The 22,809-nt window shown below is 40.8% G+C and overlaps 1 protein-coding gene across 4 annotated transcripts in view; it reads right to left on the bottom strand.

The window, feature by feature from the left end:
* Positions 1–10,825: 10,825 nt before the first annotated feature.
* WDR26 (WD repeat domain 26) overlaps positions 10,826–22,809 on the bottom strand; it is a 44,216-nt gene continuing 32,232 nt past the window's right edge. For 3 of the 4 annotated variants that reach the window (XM_067564880.1, XM_067564876.1, XM_067564877.1), the window contains 5 exons: positions 22,156–22,301; positions 21,757–21,835; positions 21,021–21,150; positions 17,751–17,936; positions 10,826–15,935 (listed from right to left, as the gene is read on the bottom strand). In XM_067564880.1, coding sequence (XP_067420981.1) covers positions 15,910–15,935; positions 17,751–17,936; positions 21,021–21,150; positions 21,757–21,835; positions 22,156–22,301 — 567 coding nt within the window. In that variant the 3' untranslated portion in view covers positions 10,826–15,909. Of the gene's footprint in view, positions 15,936–17,750; positions 17,937–19,619; positions 19,783–21,020; positions 21,151–21,756; positions 21,836–22,155; positions 22,302–22,809 lie in introns of those variants that run through there. The other variant, XM_067564878.1, reaches the window with a different exon arrangement.

The raw sequence follows: 22,809 nt of genomic DNA, 5'->3' as shown, positions 1-22,809 counted from the left end.
CATTGAGTTTTTGTAGCAATTGATTGTTTAAGTGTGGTGTGAAAGGAACAAAAACAGCCTATTAGATCCTGTTAGATGCATTTTTTATATGGAACTGATCTTGTAGCACAGCAGTTTGCACTCTAGAGAAAAGATAACAGGAAAAAACAACCTGGTTTAGCAGGTTTGTGCTCTGCTTAGGTCTATACCAGTGGAAGGCCCAGATCCAAATTTAAGTGCAGGTTTAATGCATCTGCTCATTCATAAAGGACTTTTGCGAGTGCCTCTGGCTCTTTGGGTTGTTTGAAGATCTGTTTTGTAGCCCCGTAGTGAAGTGTGAACTCTACACATCAATCATTTATCTGCTTGGAGTTATTCCATGGAACAGCTTTATGACAAAAGTAGCCTTTTAAAAACAAAAGAAACCAAACCAAAACCTGACACTACTTCCATAATCTCATTTTCTGTATGGGATAAGGCCCCAGTAGCAAAAGTGATCCTGGTCTATGCTATAGTGTAAACTCATCTGTAGCAACATTAAAAAAACAAACCATGAGTTATGATTGCCTTTCCCCTTATGCTCTTGCTACACAGTACATTGACCTATATATGGAGACTCATTCTGGAGTATTCATCCCATTACAACAAAGGATAAAGAGACTGGCAGAAGCTGCAGTGAAGCTAAATGATCTCTCAAATCTGTTTGTCCAAGAACCTACTGTTCTTCTTTGAGTGCCTACTCATGTCCATTCCCAAATAGGTGTGTGTGTGCGCACCACATGCCCCGGTGCCGGAAATTTTTCCCCTAGTGGTACCTGTAGGTTGCCTCTAGCACCCTCAGCAGCAGCACAAGAATATGCCCATATATAGGGTGCTGCCAGCCCCCTCCCTCTCATTTTCTTCTTACTGCCTGTGATGGTGATGGAATGTTCTCTTGCTGCTGCAAGTTTCTTCAAACCTAGTGGGTTTCTTATTAGTGTATATAGTTACTATACAATTTTTTTAAGTGTTGGTTTTAGAAGTAGTTGATAGATTAGTAAGTGACCCAGAGACAGAGCATGCCCCAATCTCTGGGTCTTAAGCCCTGTGCTTCTTGCAAGAAGCCTATGCTACTGAGTGACCCGCACCAGAGTTGCCTGAAGTGCTTAGGAGAAGCTCACTTGTGGGAGAACTGCAAGATCTTCAGGAATTTCCGACCCCAAACTAAGAAGGATCGGGACATTAGATTTAGAGCTCTTCTAATGGAGTCGGCTCTTAGACCCATATTGGAACAATGGTTGGATTCGGCGCCAAGCACATCGGCCTTGACATGGAGTGCTCCCCCAGCACTGCTGTCTTCCTGACACCAATCAAGATCTCCAGTGCTGAAGAAGAGATGAAGGCGCATGCCAAACGGGCGGTTGCCAGCACTGAAGACAGGTAGACTGGGCCCGGGAGTGCAGGTGAGACCCGTGTCGGACTACTCGTCCCTGCAAGCCCTGAGAGGGGATCGACGCCAGTCTGGACCTCAAGCCCGGTCCTGGATCCACTGCCAACTCCGGGACTAACAAGGGCCCTCGTGATGGTGCCCACTACACATGAAGCTTTTCAAGCAACGAAGGACCTTCTGGCGATCTCTGCTGCCAATACCCAGGGATGGGAGGCCCGTGCTCTGGGAACTGGCACCCACACCCTTTGTGAGCTCTTCTAGGGGGAAGCCCCCAATAAGACAGTGATCTCCATCCCCAAGGCATTACTCTTCAACGCCCCAACGGTCGCCGGGCTTGTGGCTCCGATCCCCAGAGCCACGTCATGAGAGGTCAGGCTCCCGCCTTCGTTCTCTAGATACCCGGTGCTGATGTCCAGAGTGATGGCACCGATCCCTGGAGCTTCAGCACTGTTCTGTGGGCTACCATCGTGGGTCCCCCGAGTTCCAGCCCTGCTCGTCAAGCCCTTACAGGAAGCCAAAAGACAAAAGTCAGCCGCAGGACACCCAGCACCCAGACTCCTGACACCATTCCCCAGTACCAGAGCACCAACGCACATGGCACAGCGCAGAGGGGCAATTGATGTTGGTGCCTCCATGGTCACCCAGTGGCTCCTCTGACTCGGAGGGAGAGGAGGTGACATACCAAGGGGATAGTCTTTGAACCCAGTTACCAGTTTCCCCATGATGTCACCAATGGAGTTATGGCCTCAATGTCAGTGGCCTCCAAACCATGGCCCCACAAGCACACTCATTCACAGGGGCCTTGATGCCACGGTCTTCGGTGGCCCCAGACATGGCACCGGACATGGATGTGGAGTCCAACCAGGAAGGGGCACCCACTGAGAGCCCAGAGGAAACTATGCCAGCCAAAGAAGAGGGCCACAGTTGCCAGGCTCCTCATTTTTCTCGCCTGATGAGGTGGTGGTGGGACCCTCCATGTCCCCTCTAGATGACTTTCAGGCCCACCAGGACCTGCTCAAGCATGTGGGAGTGAATCTAAATCTCAAGGTGGAGGAGTTGAAGGAACCCGCTGATGAGCTATTTGGCATGTTGGCTATGGTGGCTTAATCCAGGGTGGCTCTCCCAGTGTATGAGGGAGTAGTCAAGCTGGCAAAGGCACTGTGGTAGACTCCGATTTCTCTGCCCCTCACATTCAAGCAGGCAGAAAATAAATACTATGTCTACCAAGAGATTCGAATACCTATACGCTCATCCCTCCCAGGGGTTGTAGGTAGTAGCAGCTGCCAATGAAAGGGAATGACAAGGCCAGATGGGTACTCCTCAAAGAATAAAGAGGCCAAAAAGCTTGATCTGTTTGGACATAAGGTTTATTCAACAGCAAGCCTACAACTGTGTGTCCAACCAACAAGCACTGTTGGGAAGGTACCACTTCAACATCTGGCAGTCTTTAGGTAAATTCTCCAACTCCCTGCCACAGGCCTCCAAGCAAGAATTTGAGTCCATCCTGGAGGAAGGAAAACAGTTGCTAGAGCCTTCCTTCAAGCAGCCTCAGATACTGCCAATTCTGCAGCAAAGACTATGGCATCGGCGGTTTCAATGAGAAGGGCTTCTTGGCTCCAATCGTCAGGCCTCTCAGTGGAGGTGCAGTAATCCATACAGGACCTCTCCTTTGATGATACAGCCCTGTTCGCTAACCAAACTGACATCAGGCTACACAGGCTGAAAGACTCAGCGGCCATGCTGTGATCCCTGGGCTTGTACACCCATCCCATCATCCACCAGGAAGCATTTCAGGCCACAGCAGCTGCAGAGGTTCACGGAACTGCCCCGCATAGAGCCCTACAAAAGAAAGAATAGGGGTTACAAGAGGCACCAGGTTCGAGCTGCCACCACCAAGGTGAAAAACAGAACTTTTGAAGGTGTGCCTGAGGACAACCTACCAGCCGTCACCCCAGAGCCAGACTCCCTCTTACTTTCATCTCTCCTTACCCTCGTCCTCCCAGCCTGGACTATCATAATATCAGACCGCTGGGTTTTGAACATGGTAGTCTCTGGCTATACCATCCAGTTTACCTCGCTCTCACCTCTCCACTCACCTTTCCAGTCCCTCTTCAGGGACCCTGCTCATGAGCAAGTGGGTGCGGTGGAGGAGGTCCCTCGAGAACTGAGGGGGGAGGAGCTTCTATTCCAGCTACTTCCTGATTGCATAAGGAGGCTTGAGACCTATCCTGGACCTGTGAGGCCTCAACAGATATCTCAAGAAGTTGAAGTTTCATATGGTCTCTCTAGCTGCCATCATTCTCTTTCTGGATCCAGATCACTGGTACGCCACCCTCCATTTAAAAGATGCCTACTTCCATATCTCCATTTTCCTGGGTCATAGGAGATTTCTACGGTTCATGGCAGGCATGCAGCACTGTCAGTTCATGGTGCTCCCCTTTTGGCCTCTCAAGCGCACCACATATGTTTACCAGGTCCATGGTGGTAGTAGCAGCCCATCTCAGATGTCGAGGCATTCAGGTCTTTCCATACTTGGATGATTGGCTCATCAGGGGCTGATCAAGAATGCAAGTCTAGCGCAACATTAAGGTGGTCAGGACCACCTGTCAAGCATTGGACCTATTAATAAATGAGCAAACATCAATACTGGTTCCAGAGGATAGAATTTATTGGAGCAGTCCTAGATTCCACATGGGCCAGAGCACTCCAGCCAGATGTCAGGTTCTGGGCTATGTCGGAGCTGATAACGCGGATGTCAACCCACCACCTCACTACAGCGAGAGTATGCCTCAGCCTGCTGGGTCACATGGCAGCCTGGACTTACACGTAGTCCAGTACTCCAGGCTGCATCTCAGACCTCTCCAAAAGTAGCTGACAGTAGTGTACTTCCCGTCCAGGCACCACCTGGATACAATCCTCACAGTCCCTACTCGGATACTTACCTCTCTTGAGTGGTAGATGAATCCATGTCATACGCTGGCGGGAGTCCTTTTCGTGGCCCTGCGACTGACTTTATCGCTAGTTTCCGATGCCTTGGAGGCGGGATGTGGTGCACACCTTGGTTCCCTTAGGACCCAAGGCCTCTATACCAGAAAAGAGCTGGCCTTATATATCAATGTCAGGAAGCTCAGGGTGATTCGACTGGCCTGTAAGGTGTTCCTACCTCAACTTTCAAACAAGGTTGTTCAGGTTCTCACAGACAACACAGCATCAATGCACTATATCAACAGGCAAGGGGGGCCTGATCCCCAGCCCTTTGTCAGGTGGCCTTGCACTTGCGGAACTTCTATGTGAACCTCCGTATTCACCTGGAAGCAGTACACCTCCTGGGGATCAGGAATACATTAACAGACCACCTCAGCAGATCCTTTTGCTCTCACCACGAGTGGTCCTTGCACCCAGAGGGGGCCAGGAGCATCTTACAGAGGTGGGGCAATCCCCAAGTGGATCTTTGCACTTCCTGTTCCACTTTGTGGTGAAATCAATTCTGTTCCCTACAAGGGCTAGACACAGGCTCTCCGATGCCTTTCTCCTGTTCTAGACAGGCAGTCTCATGTACACCTTTCCACCGATCCTGCTGATTCACAAAATCCCCATAAAAATCAAGAGGCACAGGTCATTCTGGTGGCCTTGGTACGGCCGCATCAACGTTGGTTCAGGATGCTGCTTGATGTGTCTGTAGCCCTTGGACACTGCCTTCCCAACTGGACCTTCTCACACAGAGCCAGAGTTGTCTGCACTACCCGGATCTGGCCTCTTTGCACCTCACAGCCTGGTTGGTCCATGGTTGAGTCAAGAAGAACAATCCTGCTCGGCACAGGTCCAGCAAGGTCTTGTTGGAGAGCAGAAAGCCTTCCCGCAGAGCATCTTTCTTCGCCAAGTGGAAACACTTCATCTGCTGAGCAGCCTACCATAATATTTCTCCAACTAAATCACCAATTCAGATGATCTTGGACTACCTGCTCTACCTAAAGCAGGGAGGTTTCTTTGTCAGTCAAGGTGCACCTACCAGCCATATCGGCTTTTCATCCCCCATACAAGGGAAAACAGTCTTCTCTCATGAAATTTCAGCTAGATTCCTCAAAGGCCTGGAAAGACACTTTCCACCAGTATGGGACCCAGTCCACCAATGAAATCTGAACCTTGTTCTCTCTAGACTCACTGGACCATCCTTGAGCCCTTTGATTCCTGTTCCCTGATGCACTTATCCTGGAAGGTAGCATTCCTGGTGGCAATCATGTCAGCAAGATGGGTCTCGGAAATTAAAGCCTTGACCTCTGAGCCCCCTTATACAGTCTTTTATAAGGACAAGGTCCAGTTGCGAACGCACCCAGCTCTCCTGCCAAAGTTGGTTTCCAACTTCCATGTCAACCAGTATATTGTCCTACCGGTCTTCTTTCCAAAATCTCTCAATTCTAATGAGGAGAGACGTCTCCATGCTCTTGACATCAGAAGAGCTCTGGCTTTCATATAAAGAGAACTAAGCCATTCCATCAATCCATGCAATTCTTTGTTGCAATCGCTGACCGGATGAAGGGACTGTTGCTGTCATCACAGCGAATTTTGGAATTGAATTGCAGCCTGCTACGAGTTAGCAGAAGTTGTGTCCCTGATGTCTATGGTGGCCCACTCCACAAGGGCTCAGGCATCTTCAGCAGCCTTTCTGGCACATGTTCCCATACAGGACATCTGTAGAGCCACTACTTGGTCCTTGGTGCATACCTTTACATCCCATTATGCCATCACGCAGCAAGCCTGGGACGGCTCTGGTTTCGGCAGTACAGTGTTGCAGAGGGTATGTCTGTGAATACCTTCCCACCTCCAGGGGTACTGCTGGTAAGTCACCTAGCATGGAATGGATATGAGCAGGCACTCGAAGAAAAAACAGTTACTTATCTTGTAACTGTTGTTTAAGATGTGTTGCTCATGTCCATTTCACAACCCGTCCACCTTCCCCTCAGTCAGAGTTTGGTAAGAAGGAACTGAGAGGGAGGGGGGGCCGGCAGCACCCTGTATATGGGCGCATTCGCATGCTGCTGTGGAGGGCGCTAGAGCTGGCTCTATGGGCACCACTAGGGGAAAAATTTCCCGCATCGACGCATGTGGCATGTTGCGTGCACACACCCCTAATTCAGAATGGACATGAGCAACACATCTCAAACAACCACAGTTATGAGGTAAGTAACCGTTCTATCCCATTTCAAAACCAGTAAATCAAGAATAAACACAAAGCGAAGAATAGTGCTCTGGATCAACAGTACTGTTACCTCAGTGACAGCCAGCTCTAACTTTCTCTGTCTGCTTTCCTCATGCCACATTCACATCAAATATCTGAGCCTAAACTCAGTTTTTTAGAGGGTTCTTATTTTTAGGTCAGTACACTACTCTTTTTGATGATACAAGCCACTTTTCTAGATTAGTCAATCTGTGTTTTTAAAATACTAAATCTTTATCAGTGAAATCAAATCTTAGCAAGACTCAGACAGGAGGGCTGAGAGATGTTATCTAAAGAGCAATTGTATCCCTTCAATTTGATACCCAAGATTATAGTTGAAATGAGGTCTTAAAATTGTGCTGCTAAAATAAATGCTGCAAATTATTATTCTTTTAGACCAGCACTGAAGACATTTAGATAGTTGGAGAAATCAAGCTTCAGTATCTTGCCTTTAACTGTCTTGCTGGGATAGCCTTGGCCTTATATTTGAAACAGTTAAACTCACCATTTTTGGACACGTAGCAGTTCCAAAATCAAAACCAGTAATCTTTAGCAGACAAAATAGTTTGCATTGGGGCAGCTACCATGATTAATTGCCAACACTATGCTCAGCTCTGCACAAGTTCTAAAATAGAGATGGTACCTGCCTTAAAAAGTTTAAACTCTAGGAAGTTCAGAAAAGTGGGAGGAGAGTAAGTTGTTGGTTTGTTTGTTTGTTTTTAAATATAATTGAGTGGTCCTGGTAGTAATCATGGAAGGAATGGGTAGTAGGGCACTAGTAATTATGCTATTTCTCTCCTACTGCCTAACTTACCATCTGTGAAGACAAATAGCATCTCTGCTGCAGCACCATGTACTTTGTGCACTCACTTGGAGATGCTACAGTTGAATGTTCCCTCTTTCGAATACTGCCATGATCTTCAGTAGCAGGCAAAAAGCTAAGCAGCATGCTCTATGCATTGTCAGATCCAGTCTGCAATGCCTGCTGCTGTCATGCCAATGTGCACCAATTAAGGAAGGATAGGGTTGTAAATAAATATAGAGAAATAGGATGCAGAGAGCTTAACCACTCAGCCAGCTCCTGACAGGGTTGATTACAACTCAGGTTTCTGACTCCATGCTCTAACTATGGGCTCCCTCTGTCTCCTGGATACACACAGATTTTTGGAGGTAAAAAATGCTCACTAGGGGTTGCGTTCAGGATCGAAGTAACTTTATCACCTTTGTGAAGTCTGCTTTGTGTATCCCATGGTCTACAGGGAATGAAGTTTGCATTGCAGCTTTTGGTGTGTGGGATGTCACAAAATGATGCATGCTGAGAACTCAAGAAGTACCCAGGCGATAACAAGCTTAACATTTGAAATTCATAGCACATTTTTTGTGCTCAATAGATGCCCCCTACTTTATTATCCTATTGTATTGTATCCTACCACATTTCCCTGAAACAATGATGTGGGAGATTCAAGCAGCTCATCTCTTCCTATAGCTCCTCCACCACCTTATCCAAGGTATTTTCTCAATATGAAGGTCAACAGCCAGAAGATATTCCGTTGGAGTTCTTAAAATAACTGCAAGGTGGTGGAGGGTCCAACTGGTGGTAGAAAATGCTGACCACTACTCATACTGATTTGCTTTAAACTGCCAATGGGGATAAGGCAAATAAATGGCTGTACCTGAAGGCTGGAGGTGAAGTCTGGTGCCTACACAGGGAAGGTCAGTGTAGCGAGATAGGTGGCTCAATTTATAATTTTTAAACATTAATTTATGTACATCAGTTAACTGACTTTACAATAGGCATTTAAAAAAACTCCAGGCAGGAAGCAAGGCCAGGAATAGCTAAGGTGAGTACTAAGGGTGAGGATATTGCCATCTGGAAAGTGCTGCTAGAACAATAAAGTTGGCCTCATGCCTCCTTTTAAAAATTAATCTTTCCAAATCCCCCCCATCTGTCTTATCACCATTTAAGAAAAACTATATCTTGACAAGAAAGCTTGCCTCCCAGCAGCAAGGTGATGAGACAGCTGCCAGTGAACCTCCCAGCCTGGATCGACACATGCACACTAGTGTGGCTTGAATTAGCACACTAAAAATAATGGCATGGACACTATGACTTGGGCTCTCAAGCTGTAGGTTGAAAGTACCCACTTTACATTGCAGTCAGGACACAAGTAACTTTAATATCACTTCATCTCTGTGAAGTCCTCTTGGCATATTCTGCTAGTTGCAGGGAACCAAGAGCTCTCTGTTGTTTATACTGTGGTAGCACCTAGGAGCTATTGTGCTAGGTACCAACACTTAAAAATGGTCCTAGCCTCCCAAAAGGTTTCAATTTAAGTATGACACATGAGGCAACAGGTGGAGACACACAGGAGGAACACAAGGAAACACAGTGACAATAGGGGTCAGTCTGATAGACAGTGAACTCAGGACAGCAGCTGACTCTCTGTTGTAAAGATAGTTGTAGATGTTATGGCAAAGAGTTTTAACAAAGATCTGAAAGGACAAGGAGGTGGCTTTGCAGATTACAAGACCTTTCCGCCTATTTGTAAGGAGCTCCATAGGAGAAAGCAAGGAAGGTGCTTGTTTGAAAATGTAACGTAGGTGGTAGAGACTAGCATCATCATGGTAGCAGGGGGAAGTGAACACAAGCAGTTTGCATTTGATGAAATAAAAGGGGACCTTAGTAGGAGTATCCTTTAGGTCAATACTGTAGTTTCAATGCAGTACCTGGCCTAATATCACTGCACAGCATTACCTGGAGGTCCTGTGTAGCACCCTATGGTGCTATGTGCTGCATAAAAATGACAATCCCTACCCTGTGTCAAATTTACACTCTAGATTAATGCCCTCTTTCATATGAATGCTAAGGATTAGTCAGTCAGTGTATTGTGCTTTGAAAGTGCAGCCACTCAGAATGTAAATGAGCAGACTAAGCTCCTAGAAAGTAAAGTGCTGGGACAACTATTACAAAACAGCGTGATGTAGGTTAAATCTGAGCAAGCAAAGGCTGGGAGCCTACACGTGGTGTGACACTGTATGGAATATAGGTGACCAATGACCATTTATAAATTGATACCAATATTACAAAATTGCAATGAATCTTACTAGATGTGCCATGTAAGGGATCAGTGGAAAAGTTATGATTGGCCAAATATAATTTTGCTTATATGTAAGTAGCTTTGTAGCCTGAGTTATAAATGTGTGGTAGGATATCTCAACTTGTGCTGTGTACTGGGTGGTTAATGCCTTCAGCCAGGTTGGCATCAGCACTACCCAGTGTGCTTGATGGGCCATCAGCTGTACAATGAACCCAGCAAGAGAAGCCAGGGGCTACCCCTGGGAGTCAGCAGGACATGCCTATGGATAGGGGACTCCAAATACTTTTCCATATCCATAGGCTGAGCTTGTGTTTGGGACAAAGGATGTTCCAGCCACATGTGGTATTTTGGGTAAGATTCAAACTAGTATTTATCTGATAACGTGGCTGGTCTTTTATGGATCAGGAGGACATTTTGTATAGTGAACAAAGTTTTAAGTAACTTCTCATTGTCCTGAACTTAGTTGCTGATTGGGAGTTGGAGACTGAAATGCAATAAAGAGGGTTGTGTGATTTCTTTTTTCTAGCTTCTTGAGAACTATGGTGGGGGATCAGCACAGTTCCCTGACAGGTTGGTGAATTTAACTATAGTGTTAAACACCTGTTTTGGGAGAATCTGCTCTTCTTTTGCAGCCTGCTTTGACATTTTCAGTGTGGACGACCCTAGGCAGGTTAGTTCATACATGGATATTTTGAGCCAACTTGGCTTCATTTAAGTTAGATGTAAATACACATTTGGAAAAATATTCACTAAAAATGCTCAAATATTGAGAGTTCTATTTTAATTGTCAAATCAGAGGTGAAATGGATATGCACTTGCCAGCCATATGACTGAAGGGTAGGAGGATAAGAACGGTTCAGTCCAGTTATTCATTCTGTTTATTGAACTGAAGAAAGGGAATACAAACATTTCTGTTAAGTGCTGTGCACCGACATGGAAAAAGTGTTTGTTTTAAAAAAAAAAAAAAAACCTAAAAAACAAATCAGAAGTTATGTAGTTCCAATTGAACAATTTTCTTTTTAAAGATGTTTAAAATACTACACATTTATAAAATAAAGTTAAAAGGGTGTTCTGTAAATAATTAGTAAAACAAGTGAAAATAAATATGAGACCCAATGTTCTTATATTTTAATGTAATATAGCAAAGAAATTTAAGCTACTTAATATAATCCAAGAGGACAGTAACAAAAATCCAGAAAGTTTAAGAACGCAATCCTTTGAAACATTTAATATCAGTCCATAGCAAATAGTCATTACATACCAAAAGCTCTAAGTGTTAACTAGTTCCACCACAACTCCATATAAATCTTGACAATTTAGAAATCTTGAGATCAACAGTAAAGTTCTTTTCTTGATCTCTACAGCTTGGTTTGTAAGTACATACATGCTTTGATGATCCATTTTGTCCCATACGTTTTCAAGGAGCCAATAACTTTTTTCCATCTGTGCCTAAAAATGTTAAGATTCAAATCTAGCACATTACTCTAACAATGAAAAATGTTTAAGTAAAAGATGGGGCACATTGAATTTCAAATTTATAAAAATATACTGATATTAACTGAAGCCTGTAGTCAGGACACTTCACATACACACATGACCTAAAGTATGTAGTAAATCATGACCAGTACCTAGAACACTTGGTTCCATATCTCTATGTAATACATACACACACACACACACACACACTCTCTCTCTCTCTCTCATATATATCACATGGGAAAATAGTCACACTTAGCTGTTTTACTGAACCCAGGTGATCTGAATTATCAGACAGGAAATGGGTTTATGGTTTGTTTCAGCAACTACAGGCAGCTACTGCAGCAGTTCAACAACACTGCACAATTCAATTAAGTCCACCCTGTTTTAAAAAAAAGGTACAAGAGTTAATGAAGTTCTGCTAATTGTCTTTAAAATGAGCAGTTCTTCCTAAATCAAGTATGGTAGCTGAAAATGGACTTGAGCCAATGTTACGTATTTTTTTAAAGCCATATATTGAATCGGTGCACCTCTTTTTAGCAAATGTTTCAAATTAAATTGAGGCAATTTGTTTGGGGGATATGGATAAGAACAAGCGTCTACTGAAAGTGTCTCTCTCTCCTCTCCATTCCTCTTGCACATTATCAGCCAACAAATTTGGCTGTAAACTAGACTTGACCCACCTTTATGTATATAATCTCAAACTGACTATCAGTTCTAGTTTCCAGGAAGCAATATTCTAATAATGAAACCTTCAAACTTTTGTTTGGGTTGGGAAGCATTATTTATTGGTGCAGTGAGATGCCACTAGACACATATACTGCCAATAGTGGATTGATTGCATTAAATGTTACTTGCTTGAAACCAGGCTGAGAAGTTATTGGCAAGAGTTGGATACTTCTCCAGCTTTCATATTTGCACTAGTTTTAAAAATCAGGTTCACTTTTTACATTTGAACTTGTACTAAAAAAAGTGAGGTAATTGGACATGAAATTAACTTTTACAGAAGGGAGAGATTTGTACGTTTATTTCCCCCTTTGTGTTCCATCATCTCTCTCAAAAAACTACTTACCTGAACAGCTCAGGAGCATTCAGATAAATGGTTAAGCATAATTCATGAAAGATTCAGATTGCTGATAATCTGTAGCTATTGTGAATATTTTAATCAACAACTACAAAAAAAGCAAAAAACCAAGCTTACAGTATGTTCCCCCAGGAGTATAGCATCACTTACTAGAAATAACCGATAGAGATATTTATTCCCAACATTTACTTGCTCCAATCCTTAGAGCGCAGCCTAGGAACATTTTTAAGCACATGGAAATTAATATGCTGCAGATGAGTTGACTGCATTTGCTTTTTCCATAGCCAAAGTCTCATTTTTGGTCTATGTGCAAAAAGTATTGGTACTTTTCAAACCGCACATCATAACTGTGTGGTGGCATGTTAGAAATAGCTTAGGCTGCTGTTCTGTTTAGTTTAGAATCTAGAACAGTAGCCAGAATCATCATTCATTGCACATAGGTCTACAGGTAATCCTGCTGTCAGACTAAGTACCATAAATCTTTGTTTTGCCAGTCTCACCTTTCTATCAGTCTCTGCATATCATGTGCAAGATGCAGGCACAATGTATATAGCAAACTTGTTAAGACAGACTTCTAGAAATGAATTGCTCCACCTAGCTGGTACAGAAGCCTTACCATTTATATTGCATAGTTAAGTTACGTAACTAAATTAAAGTGGCAATCTCAAACTGTGCTTCTCACTAACCCCATTCTGAAGTGTTCACCATGTATACATTAGGCGTATGCTCTAAAGTCCAGAAACTCTTGAATTTGGAGGTTGCGCGGGAGAGTGCATGGCAAGTATTCTGGCAAGAGAATTAAAGTTTTATATTCTTGGTCACATATCAATGATAAAGAAGGTACTGACCAAAGTGTGCTCTAATGTAGCTTGTACTAGATATGGAGTCCCAGCTAAATTTTAGCTATAGGTAAGATGCTGAAAATCCTGTGAAGTGACTAAGTACACATCAGTCTTCTGGGTATATATTAGAGGCTTGATCCCACATTCCTTACACACTCAAAATTCCTAAGTAGTAGTTTTTGGGTGAACAAACAACAGAATGGGCACCATGTCATCTAAAAGTATAAAGGTTTAAAAAAAAAAAAGAAAAAAGCCAAAATCTTCAGTTACAGCATTACTTGCTCTTAGTGGAATAGAGATTTTTATTCAAGCTTAAAAGGTGTGTAATGCTTTCAAAAATACTTAAAATGCCAAATTACTAGAATATACGTGAAGCCTTGAAAGTGATAAACAGCAGTTGCTGTTACCAATTGTACATTGCTTTAAAGATGTAAAGCATTGTACAAAATGTGGATATTCAACTTTTATTTAAACCAAAAGGGATAGCCTGCCAAGACTTGAGCTCAGTGTTGTTTGTTTCTCCTGCAATCTGTAGTAATATTATTGACACCACAGAATCAAGACTATAATCTTCATGCTGTGATATTCCATCAGCTGCAGTAAGAGAAACAGAATGTTGATCTCCAGAATAAGCAGGTAGAGAGAAAAGAACTAATTTTTTTTTTTGTTTGTAATCCAAGTCTACAAAGATATTCTCAATGATTTTTAATATTAAACAGTATTTTATATTTGCTTATAAAACTTTTCAGTTGAATTTTAAAGTCGTTTTGGGAAGCTGAAGACGAATGAACAAGATTGAAGGTATTAACACGCAGTTCTTATTTCAGATGGAAAATATCAAAACAGGATTATTCTGGTCAGATTAAGGGCTGGTCTCAGCAAAAATTGTGTACAAATGTTAAAAAGTGTTTAAGATTACATGTAAGTGAGAGTAGAACAACCTAATGGCCATAATCTGTTAGAATCTCTTTTGTATTATATTCCTTGGGAGCATCCATTTGGGTCCTATCCCCACTCTTTCCCTCTCTTGTATTATATGCCTTGGGGGCATTCATTTGGGTCCTATCCCCACCCTTTGAAAAGTGTCCTATTACTGTGTTATTTCCCCCATTTCCAAACCACTATAGTCTGTTTTTCTTCCCATGGACAATGGCAAAGTCATCCCTTCACCCAACCAAGGAAGACACTAGAGTATAGATTTACTTAGTCCTAGTATGAGACTCATTCATCCTTTTCTTCACATCTTTCATGATAGTCTGCCTTCTTCCCTGCTCCCTCTTTACTTCAAGGCAGCCCTGATACTACCTTCACCATCCAGTGGAGAGAAGGGAGTCTAACACCATTCCATAATCAATTGCTGAGCAGTGCAGAAGCACACTAGAGATACCAGGCCATCTGTTTATTTTGAGAAGCATACATTACTCAAACTGTGTCTTTTTAATAGGAAATTAAGGAACCATTCCTAAAAATGTAAGGCTATTCACAGCACCAGCACAGAACAAAGTCCAGCAGACACATTTAAACCTGTAAACTTCAAAATATCTCCAAAAAAAACAACCCCCAGAACTATGCATCTTTGTTAGTCAAATACTAGGGAAACTTCTGCAGTTGTATTTAAATTAGGGGGAAATTATACAAATCCTCAATCTGTCTTGTAATTTGAATGATATAGGTACTTTTACTAAGTACTAAAATTACAAAGCAAAATAGTATTATTCTCTTGCAGCATTATCCTTGTTTCAGATCCTTCCTAGCTTTTATCAGAATTGTTGCACAAGTTAAGACAAACTTGTTGCATGCATTTATGTTATCTAAAAACTGACCTTTGTCCTGTTTATGAAGTACTAGACTCTTGGTGCATTTTGATAGCTCTCACTTCTAAATAATCCAGTTTCTTTATTAAGATGGGCAATGAGGTTTCTATTAAAAGAATACTTTACATAGCCTGTGTAAAACTCCTTCCAGCCACTGTTTTTGACCATGTCTTGCATGACACTCTAAAAGAGCATCAGTTATACTGCATTTCACGACACTGTTTTTAAGCTAGTTTAAATTCCAAATGTATACAAATGAAGTCACTTTAATCCTATAAATAATTTATTTTTTAAAAAATTGTGCTGTTAACCCCTTTACAGGGCAACGAGCTATGTGAAAAGTACAAAACTTTTTGTCAAGTGTGATATTGAGAGTGCTTTTGACATAGTTCACTGGTTTATCATCTGAATTTATGTATACTGCGCAACGGGCAAGGCTAGAATCCATGAACCAAGCTGCAAAGATCTCAAGCTAAATAAGGCGGAGAGAGATTTAGAGAAACAAGAGAAGGAAATACTTTCCTATCCAATGGATACTCTTCAGACTAAAGCACTCTATCAAGCCTTCTAAACTGTTAAATAAAGTTTTCCAAACAAGCATTTAAACTTCATTACACAGAAGAGCAACAAGAACGGTAGCCTGCCAGACAAAAAGGCAGGAAGGAAAAAATATATATACTGAGTTCAATGGTTAGCCTGAATGTAGCACAGTTCTTCACAACCGATGGGGGTGGGGGTGGGGTGTAATTCGACACGGCGTCCAACAACGTTCTAACGACGTGCTTCATCTCAACTGGTTACTATGAAGCAAGGTGGTAAATGTTTGGCCCCGATCGGGCTTCAGAAATGGTTCTTTTTTCATGACGAGCATGTCTGTCCAGCTATCAATCATGTTGTTTGCACCAAATCCCAAGCCATTTAAAATACGACTAATTTTAAGTTAAAGAGAAGTCGTCTGCTCCAAATTCGCCATCAACTATCCATGCTACTGCATTCCTCTGAGCAAAGAGAAGATGAAAGAAAGATTAAACTTGGATTATAAGAAATTCTTCAAGATGTAACAAACTCCACTGCAAGATATACAAATACAACTCACATGTATAAGTAACATGCACACAAATGTAACAACATGCTTCAGAGTAATTATGCCCTATGGATTTTATCCTCCTCCATGAAGGGGAGCTACATTCTTCCATTCTATTAAAATGTATGTAGCTAATCTTTTCACTTTACCAAAAAGTAGCTCTCTCTGACTTTAAGTATCCCAAGAATTGGGGCAGGGGAAAAAAAAGTAGCTGGCTCTGGGTCTCCTTTCAGGATATTAAAAACATGGTATTTGAAGAGGCTTTTTGTTACTGAACACATTACTTAAAAACTTAGTGACACTATAAAAATAAGTCATGTAGTGGACACTGATCTAGAATTGACAGGATTTTTTCTTAGTGCAATCTCACTACTCTTATTCCTTCAAAGAAATATTCTCTATCATTGACAATTTTTAGATATAGGTCAATACTGGGAAAAGATCACTAAGGAGACAGCCCTGTTGGACTTCAGAAGTTCAGAGAACATTATGTGAAAACATTAATTACAGAACTATTTGCTTATCATTTTAAGATTCCTGAAGTATTGGACCACTAATCCCAACAATGCTGTGTCTGTGTTATACAGAGTGCTATATAAAAGAAATCCACATTGTTTTTACTTTAAGTTTATCCCCACCCTCCTTTTCTGTTATTCATGTTATACAAGCATTTGTTTTCCTGGGGGAGGCAGATCTTAAATTTTAGATTTGTGTACAGGTGGTGGAAATGGGAAGGGAAAGGAATGAGAAGAACAGGAGCTGGAGAGTATTTTGGGTTGGTTGGGACTGGTAACAGAATATATAGTATTTTACATTTAAGTATAGGGCTGATTTAGTTTAAGTCATTACCATCAAACAGCTATTTGGTGGCATGTGTCCACAGAAGAGTTACTACCAGCAGCAACCTTGTTAGCAATCTCAGTAGAAAAGCTAGGGACTAAACAGACATAGAAACTGAAATTCCCTGTATTGCAATAGGATAGGATTGAGACAGGGGTGGGGAGAAACGTGCAATTCCACTGCCTGTGTGCTGTACCAGCTCTCTGGATAAATGACTAGTCTCCAGGGCTATCTAGTACCTTTCAGGGGCATTAAATTTACTTGAGTGTAAATACTCTTATTCCACTTCCAGAGTGAGGTTAGTATTTGTTATTTAACGTTTGCACAACACTATTTATATAATGCTTTATATATTCGAAGTGTTAGAGAAAAAATGCGTTATTCTACATGCAGAGAACACAAGCAAAGTTAAGGCCATCCTGAGGTGTCCAATGACATCATCCATTAGGTTCATGTTGGAGGTTTAAATGGTCACCGGAATGCCTCCAATGGCATCACTTTGCAGCTCTATATGTTTGGGGAATAAGTAGACCTTGTTCTGGTGTCTGATGATTGAGGCCTTTTTCAGGTAATTTTGTTTGAGGCCCATGGGTTCTTTACTATATTATTTTATTCATTACTTATATTCTTATTGTATATATTCTAATTATCATCAAGAAATCCAAAGCAATTGGCTCGGTTATTTCAATTACATAAGCTTCTAGTACAATTTCTTTAAAAAAAATATACAAAGAAATTGCTTTACCTTCAATATCCTGGTTGTCTATGAAAGGTGCTGGTATATTCTAATTATCATCAAGAAATCCAAAGCAATTGGCTCGGTTATTTCAATTACATAAGCTTCTAGTACAATTTCTTTAAAAAAAAATATACAAAGAAATTGCTTTACCTTCAATATCCTGGTTGTCTATGAAAGGTGCTGGTCCCCATAATCTAACAGTGCCATCATCGGAGGCGCTGGCCATCATGGATGGAATCTGCGGGTTCCAGCTCACACAGTTAACTGTACGCGTGTGCCCTGTCAGCTCCGCAATTGGCAGTTCACTACGTTTGTGCCAAATATACACTTTATGATCTAAATAAAACAGGGATTTGAAGCAGCAACATGAGAAATATTGAATTAAATGTCCTAAATACATCAATCTCCTAATTTTTCATATTAAAATTACTCTTCCAGATACCTACAAACATAATGTCTATCAATATTGCATACAAAATTAAGTATTGCAAATTCTAAAACTGAAACCCCCTAATGTGCAGCAACACTAGCAAGATCTTGGTTCACTCTAAAGGGGATCTGATCAAGAGTATGGGCAAAACTCAGATGTCTTATTAAGACTTACAACTCTAGCTGGCTCATTATCTGAGGGAAAGCATTTGAGACTGCACTGAATATTATAACTGTCGCCAATGCATGTCCAGAAACACAAATCAAGCTCCTCCTAAATTAAGGATATGCTTCTGCAAGCTGATTCAAGGAAAAATACTGCTGATCACTGAAATGTCTTGATATTTTGCATATATTTTAAAAATAATATTAAAGGATAATACATGTGCATTACATAGACCTTGTATTAAGATGCAATATTTAGGAGTGATAAATAAGGTTGTATTTAGAATAGTTCAAGCATAAATCTTGGTACTGAGGCTTTCAAAAATTCTAACCAACTTAGTCAATGACCTAATGATGTCATGCACCTTATATAGTTTGTGGTGCCTCTGTTTCCCCATGTGTAAAGTGGAAACAAATTACTGACCAACCTCACTGGATCAGAATAAAATTAAATGTTCATATGGCATTCTGAAGATGTAAAGTCCTATATACTAAACATATTTCAAATAGGATTCTAAAGAACTTCCTTTTGTGAACAGTAGCAACTCCTGTTTATCATTTCTAGTAATATATTTTAAAAACAGTAATTGGTCAAATAATCCATTGAAAATCTCCCAAATAAAAAAAACCACTGCTTTATAATGAATTGCATTTTATTTAAGACTAACTAGTTAAAATGAGGTATTTTCTCCAAATGTAGATTAACAGCCTCTGACAAACCTGTAGATTCACTTGTTTCTAAAAGCTGCATCGGGCTCTCTCAAATGCAGATATGTAGACTGAACTACAACAAACTGTCTATTCAAATATATGTACACTACTAGAATTTGATACTAGCATTTCAGAATTAGAGCTTTGAGGAACAGACTAAGACAACACTTTATACAATCTAGTGTGATTCTGAAGGCTTAAAAAAAAAGTCAGAGAACCCTATCCCGCCTTTAACAAAACAGGCTCACTCTCTGACTCTCTGACCTACCTGCTAGAACAGGACCTGGGAATCATTTGGTAAAGAAACTGCTTTCTGCTTAATCAGCTCATTTGAATAAACCACCACCACATTATGGTATTTGCATGAAATACACATCTTGTGTTTACATTTTTCACTCCATGATTTCAGATGACAGAGATAATTATCCATTCTGTGCATCAAAAAAAAAAAAAAAAAATCAGTGCTCTGTCTGCTCTGGGGCCTGGGATATTGCACCCAGCATCTGCTATCTGGAGAACCAAAGTGTAAACGCAAGCCAGCATCTTTGTGCTTGACAGTGGATGTGTGTGTTTAAAAAAGAAGAAAAAAAAAAAAAAAAAGGACGAGCTAGATTGAGGCAGAAGTCAATTTTACTTTCAAAAGAGATTTCTTATATTCTTCCTATAGATGCAGGTGTTAGAAAAAGCCTACCTAGCTGACAACATACCTTCAAATTTAAGAGGTTATGACATTTTAATCTGTTACTTTTTTTGTACATAGAGACTTTCACAGCAGCCACATTTGCAACAATTCAGTGCAAAGAGGCAACAGCCTCTGGCAGTCCGAATCTAAATAAGGTGCCATCAGCTTCAACTACAGCTGGGTAGTTTTTAGACACTGAAAATAAAAAAAATAAAAAAGCTGTTCTTAAGATGATGACCTGCATAAATTCATTACCACATTAATGTCACACACACAGTAGGTCATAAGTAAGCGAAGTGTCCATTTAAAAAAAAAAAAAAAAAAAAAAAAGAAGACTGGTGTTCTGTAAAGTGTACACTCCCCCACACAAAACATCAGCTCAGCATACAGCCCTGAACTTTCTGGCACACAAGTACTAAACCCCACACCAGGACTCTGGCTCAAAGCTGATGAGGATGACACTGCATTAGAGATGCTGTCTTTCATCAGGTATCTTCCACTAAATAAGGGCAGAAGGGAACCTTGGTTTAAATGTAAAGATCTTTCTGTACTTAAAAAAAAAAAAAAATAAAAAAAAAAAATAAAAGCTCTAGTGTCCTAGTCAACATTTCCTCTTTCCAAAGAGACTCCAATGTGAGCTACTGAGTACAAATAGAGATTACTCAGTTTACCTTAATGCACTACAAATACTGGGTCTGAGCAGGGCTCAGCACGCTCAAGTCCCACTGATCTCAATGGGAGCTGAAGGAGCTAAGCCCCTCACAAGACTGAGCCAATTCACTCAAAAGCAGTTTGGGACAGGATCGGTAAACTAAATTCTACTCTCAACATAGATTTACAAGAATGAAAAACACAAGTCAAAAAAACCAACCCATGTGCCATGTCATCAACTGCTATATTTGTGACTTTTATTATTATTATAATTAATTCCACTTGAGCTGAGATGACTACTCTCCTGGAATTAAAGTCTGACCACACCTACCTTTGAAAAACTACCAATCAAATGAATTTAAGTTACTCACCAGAGAATTATTTTGGCCAAAAGCACGACTGCTAACATCATGCCTCTCAAAAAAACCACAAAACCCACATATAGTTAAAGCTTACTCAATACTATTAATCCCTTTATAGGAGTGAAATGGAAGAGACCTATTAAAGCATACAGACTATCCTTTCTATTGGTGCAGGATTGTTCCTTACTCTCTCTCTCTCTATATATATATTATATAAAAAAACTTCAGGAGCACTCAGACACACCTTTGTTTACTCCGGTGGACAATTACTTCCTTTTACAGACAATAGTTGCTGGTAATAGTATTAAAAATAACCCATTGAAATATGGAAAGCATACATTGCATCACCCCCTTTTATACAGAAAGCGTGTGTTGAAATGCACATCAACTGATATCTGAAGTCTTTAAAGCAGATGTTACCTTCACTGCCACTAGCGATGAAGTCTTCATTATGGCCTCCAAAACACGAGTGAATTGTGTAAAACCCTTGTGTAACACCTTGATACTTTCTCACTAAAACTCTGTCTTGCAAGTCCCATAAGTGGACTCCCTGAGGGGGGCAAAGAGCATGATGGAGGTTATTTTTATTGTAAGACAACATCCAGTACCTACCTTTGAAGTATTCCACTTTTAATCATTTATTTATTTTTGGCATGTCAACAAGCTGGGGCAATGAAACAAGACCATAAAGTGAAACTGAATGGATCTAATGCACTAGAACAATGACCTAAACTTTTGTCCTGTCTCCCATTCTAGCACCCAATTCTCTACTGTATGGTTTCCAAAATAATAAATTCTGAAGTCCAAAAAGATAAGCTATGTGGAACACCAATATTCCAGGGATAACTCTAGAATATTGCCGCAATGTTGGAAAGACAAACATAGTAAAATGAAATGTTAAAATCTAGTAGCAGATATTTTGTAATTTATAGTCAAAATATTTCTATTCATACTAGGTTTTGTGAATCCTTTTTTGAAGAACCCTATATTTACTTATTTGTGTATGTATATACTGTGAACTTCATGTGTTCTGTGGAATACTGCTTTTGTCTATTGTTTAATATTATTACAGATCCCAAATTCCCTCAGATTTTCTAAAAAATAAAATTAGTGGTGGTAAGAAAGTCTTACTTGTATTTTTATTTATCAAACTTACCTGAGTTGCTACATTTAACAAAGCTAATCTGCCATTTTTTGAAATAGTAAATGACATAATAGGATGATCTTCTTGTACTCTGAAATCACAGGACAGACATCAGAATGTTAGGAGCATTGCTATTTGGACATTTAAAAAGTAACATGAACGAAGAAAGTTTTCATCTGCAATACTTCCATTCACTGTTGCAACTAAGTGGGCCATTAGTTTTGTATTTGAAAGGGGATCACAATGAGAACTGAGGTTAAGTCATCTGGTTCTATTTCACATGGGTCCACAGAGAAACCATATAATGTAGATAAATGTGTCGTTCTGGTATATTACACAAACTGTTTTCTCAATAGGGCAATCTATTAGATTTGTGAGAGAGTTAAGAACTTGTAAGAAAAAGGTAGTTACATGTTCCTGTCTGTAAGGTCCTCAAAGTTATAACCCCGAATTCGTTGGTGCGTGTCCGATGCCAGAACAGTCTTCCCGTCACTCAAACACCAAAGGCATTGCACTCTCACTCCTTCCCAGGAGTCAAGGAGATTACCATCTAGATCCTGATTAGGAAAGAAATATAACCAAGGTGTTCTTTAAGTTTCCAAGGAATTCTAATGAGAGCTTTTAGTAGTAACAACTAAGAGAACAAAGTGAGAGAGGAGTTCTCTCGATCACCAAATGCTATCTGATGCAGGACATGCAAATTAGTGTTTTGTTTAGAACTTCCTTCCACCTCCACACACAAACCAACAAAGAGACCATAGAATCCCTCATCCCATTTCTTTTGAGGTTTGACATGGTTGCAATTTATCTCCTGCTCAAGTCAGCCAGTTACTGCAAGACCTCAGCTCTTCCAGCACCATTGCAATACTCCCATTACAGTGACCTAAGACAGCAAGAAACGAGACCCCCAAATAGATGGAAGTCTATAGCCTTAACATACCCATAAGATTGATTCCTCCCCTCCCCTTTTTAATTTAAATAGTTTAAAAATCATAGTTTTGCATGACCCAGCATACTGATGTTTATTTCAGTAATATACTTGCTTTGGTACGGAAGGATAAAAGA

This window comes from Emydura macquarii, unplaced genomic scaffold (assembly GCF_026122565.2).
Source record: "Emydura macquarii macquarii isolate MOO-44397 ecotype Brisbane River unplaced genomic scaffold, CSIRO-AGI_Emac_v2 contig_2676, whole genome shotgun sequence".
In the NCBI taxonomy this organism is placed as follows: Eukaryota; Metazoa; Chordata; order Testudines; family Chelidae; genus Emydura; species Emydura macquarii.
This window is presented reverse-complemented; position numbering and strand designations above follow the sequence as displayed.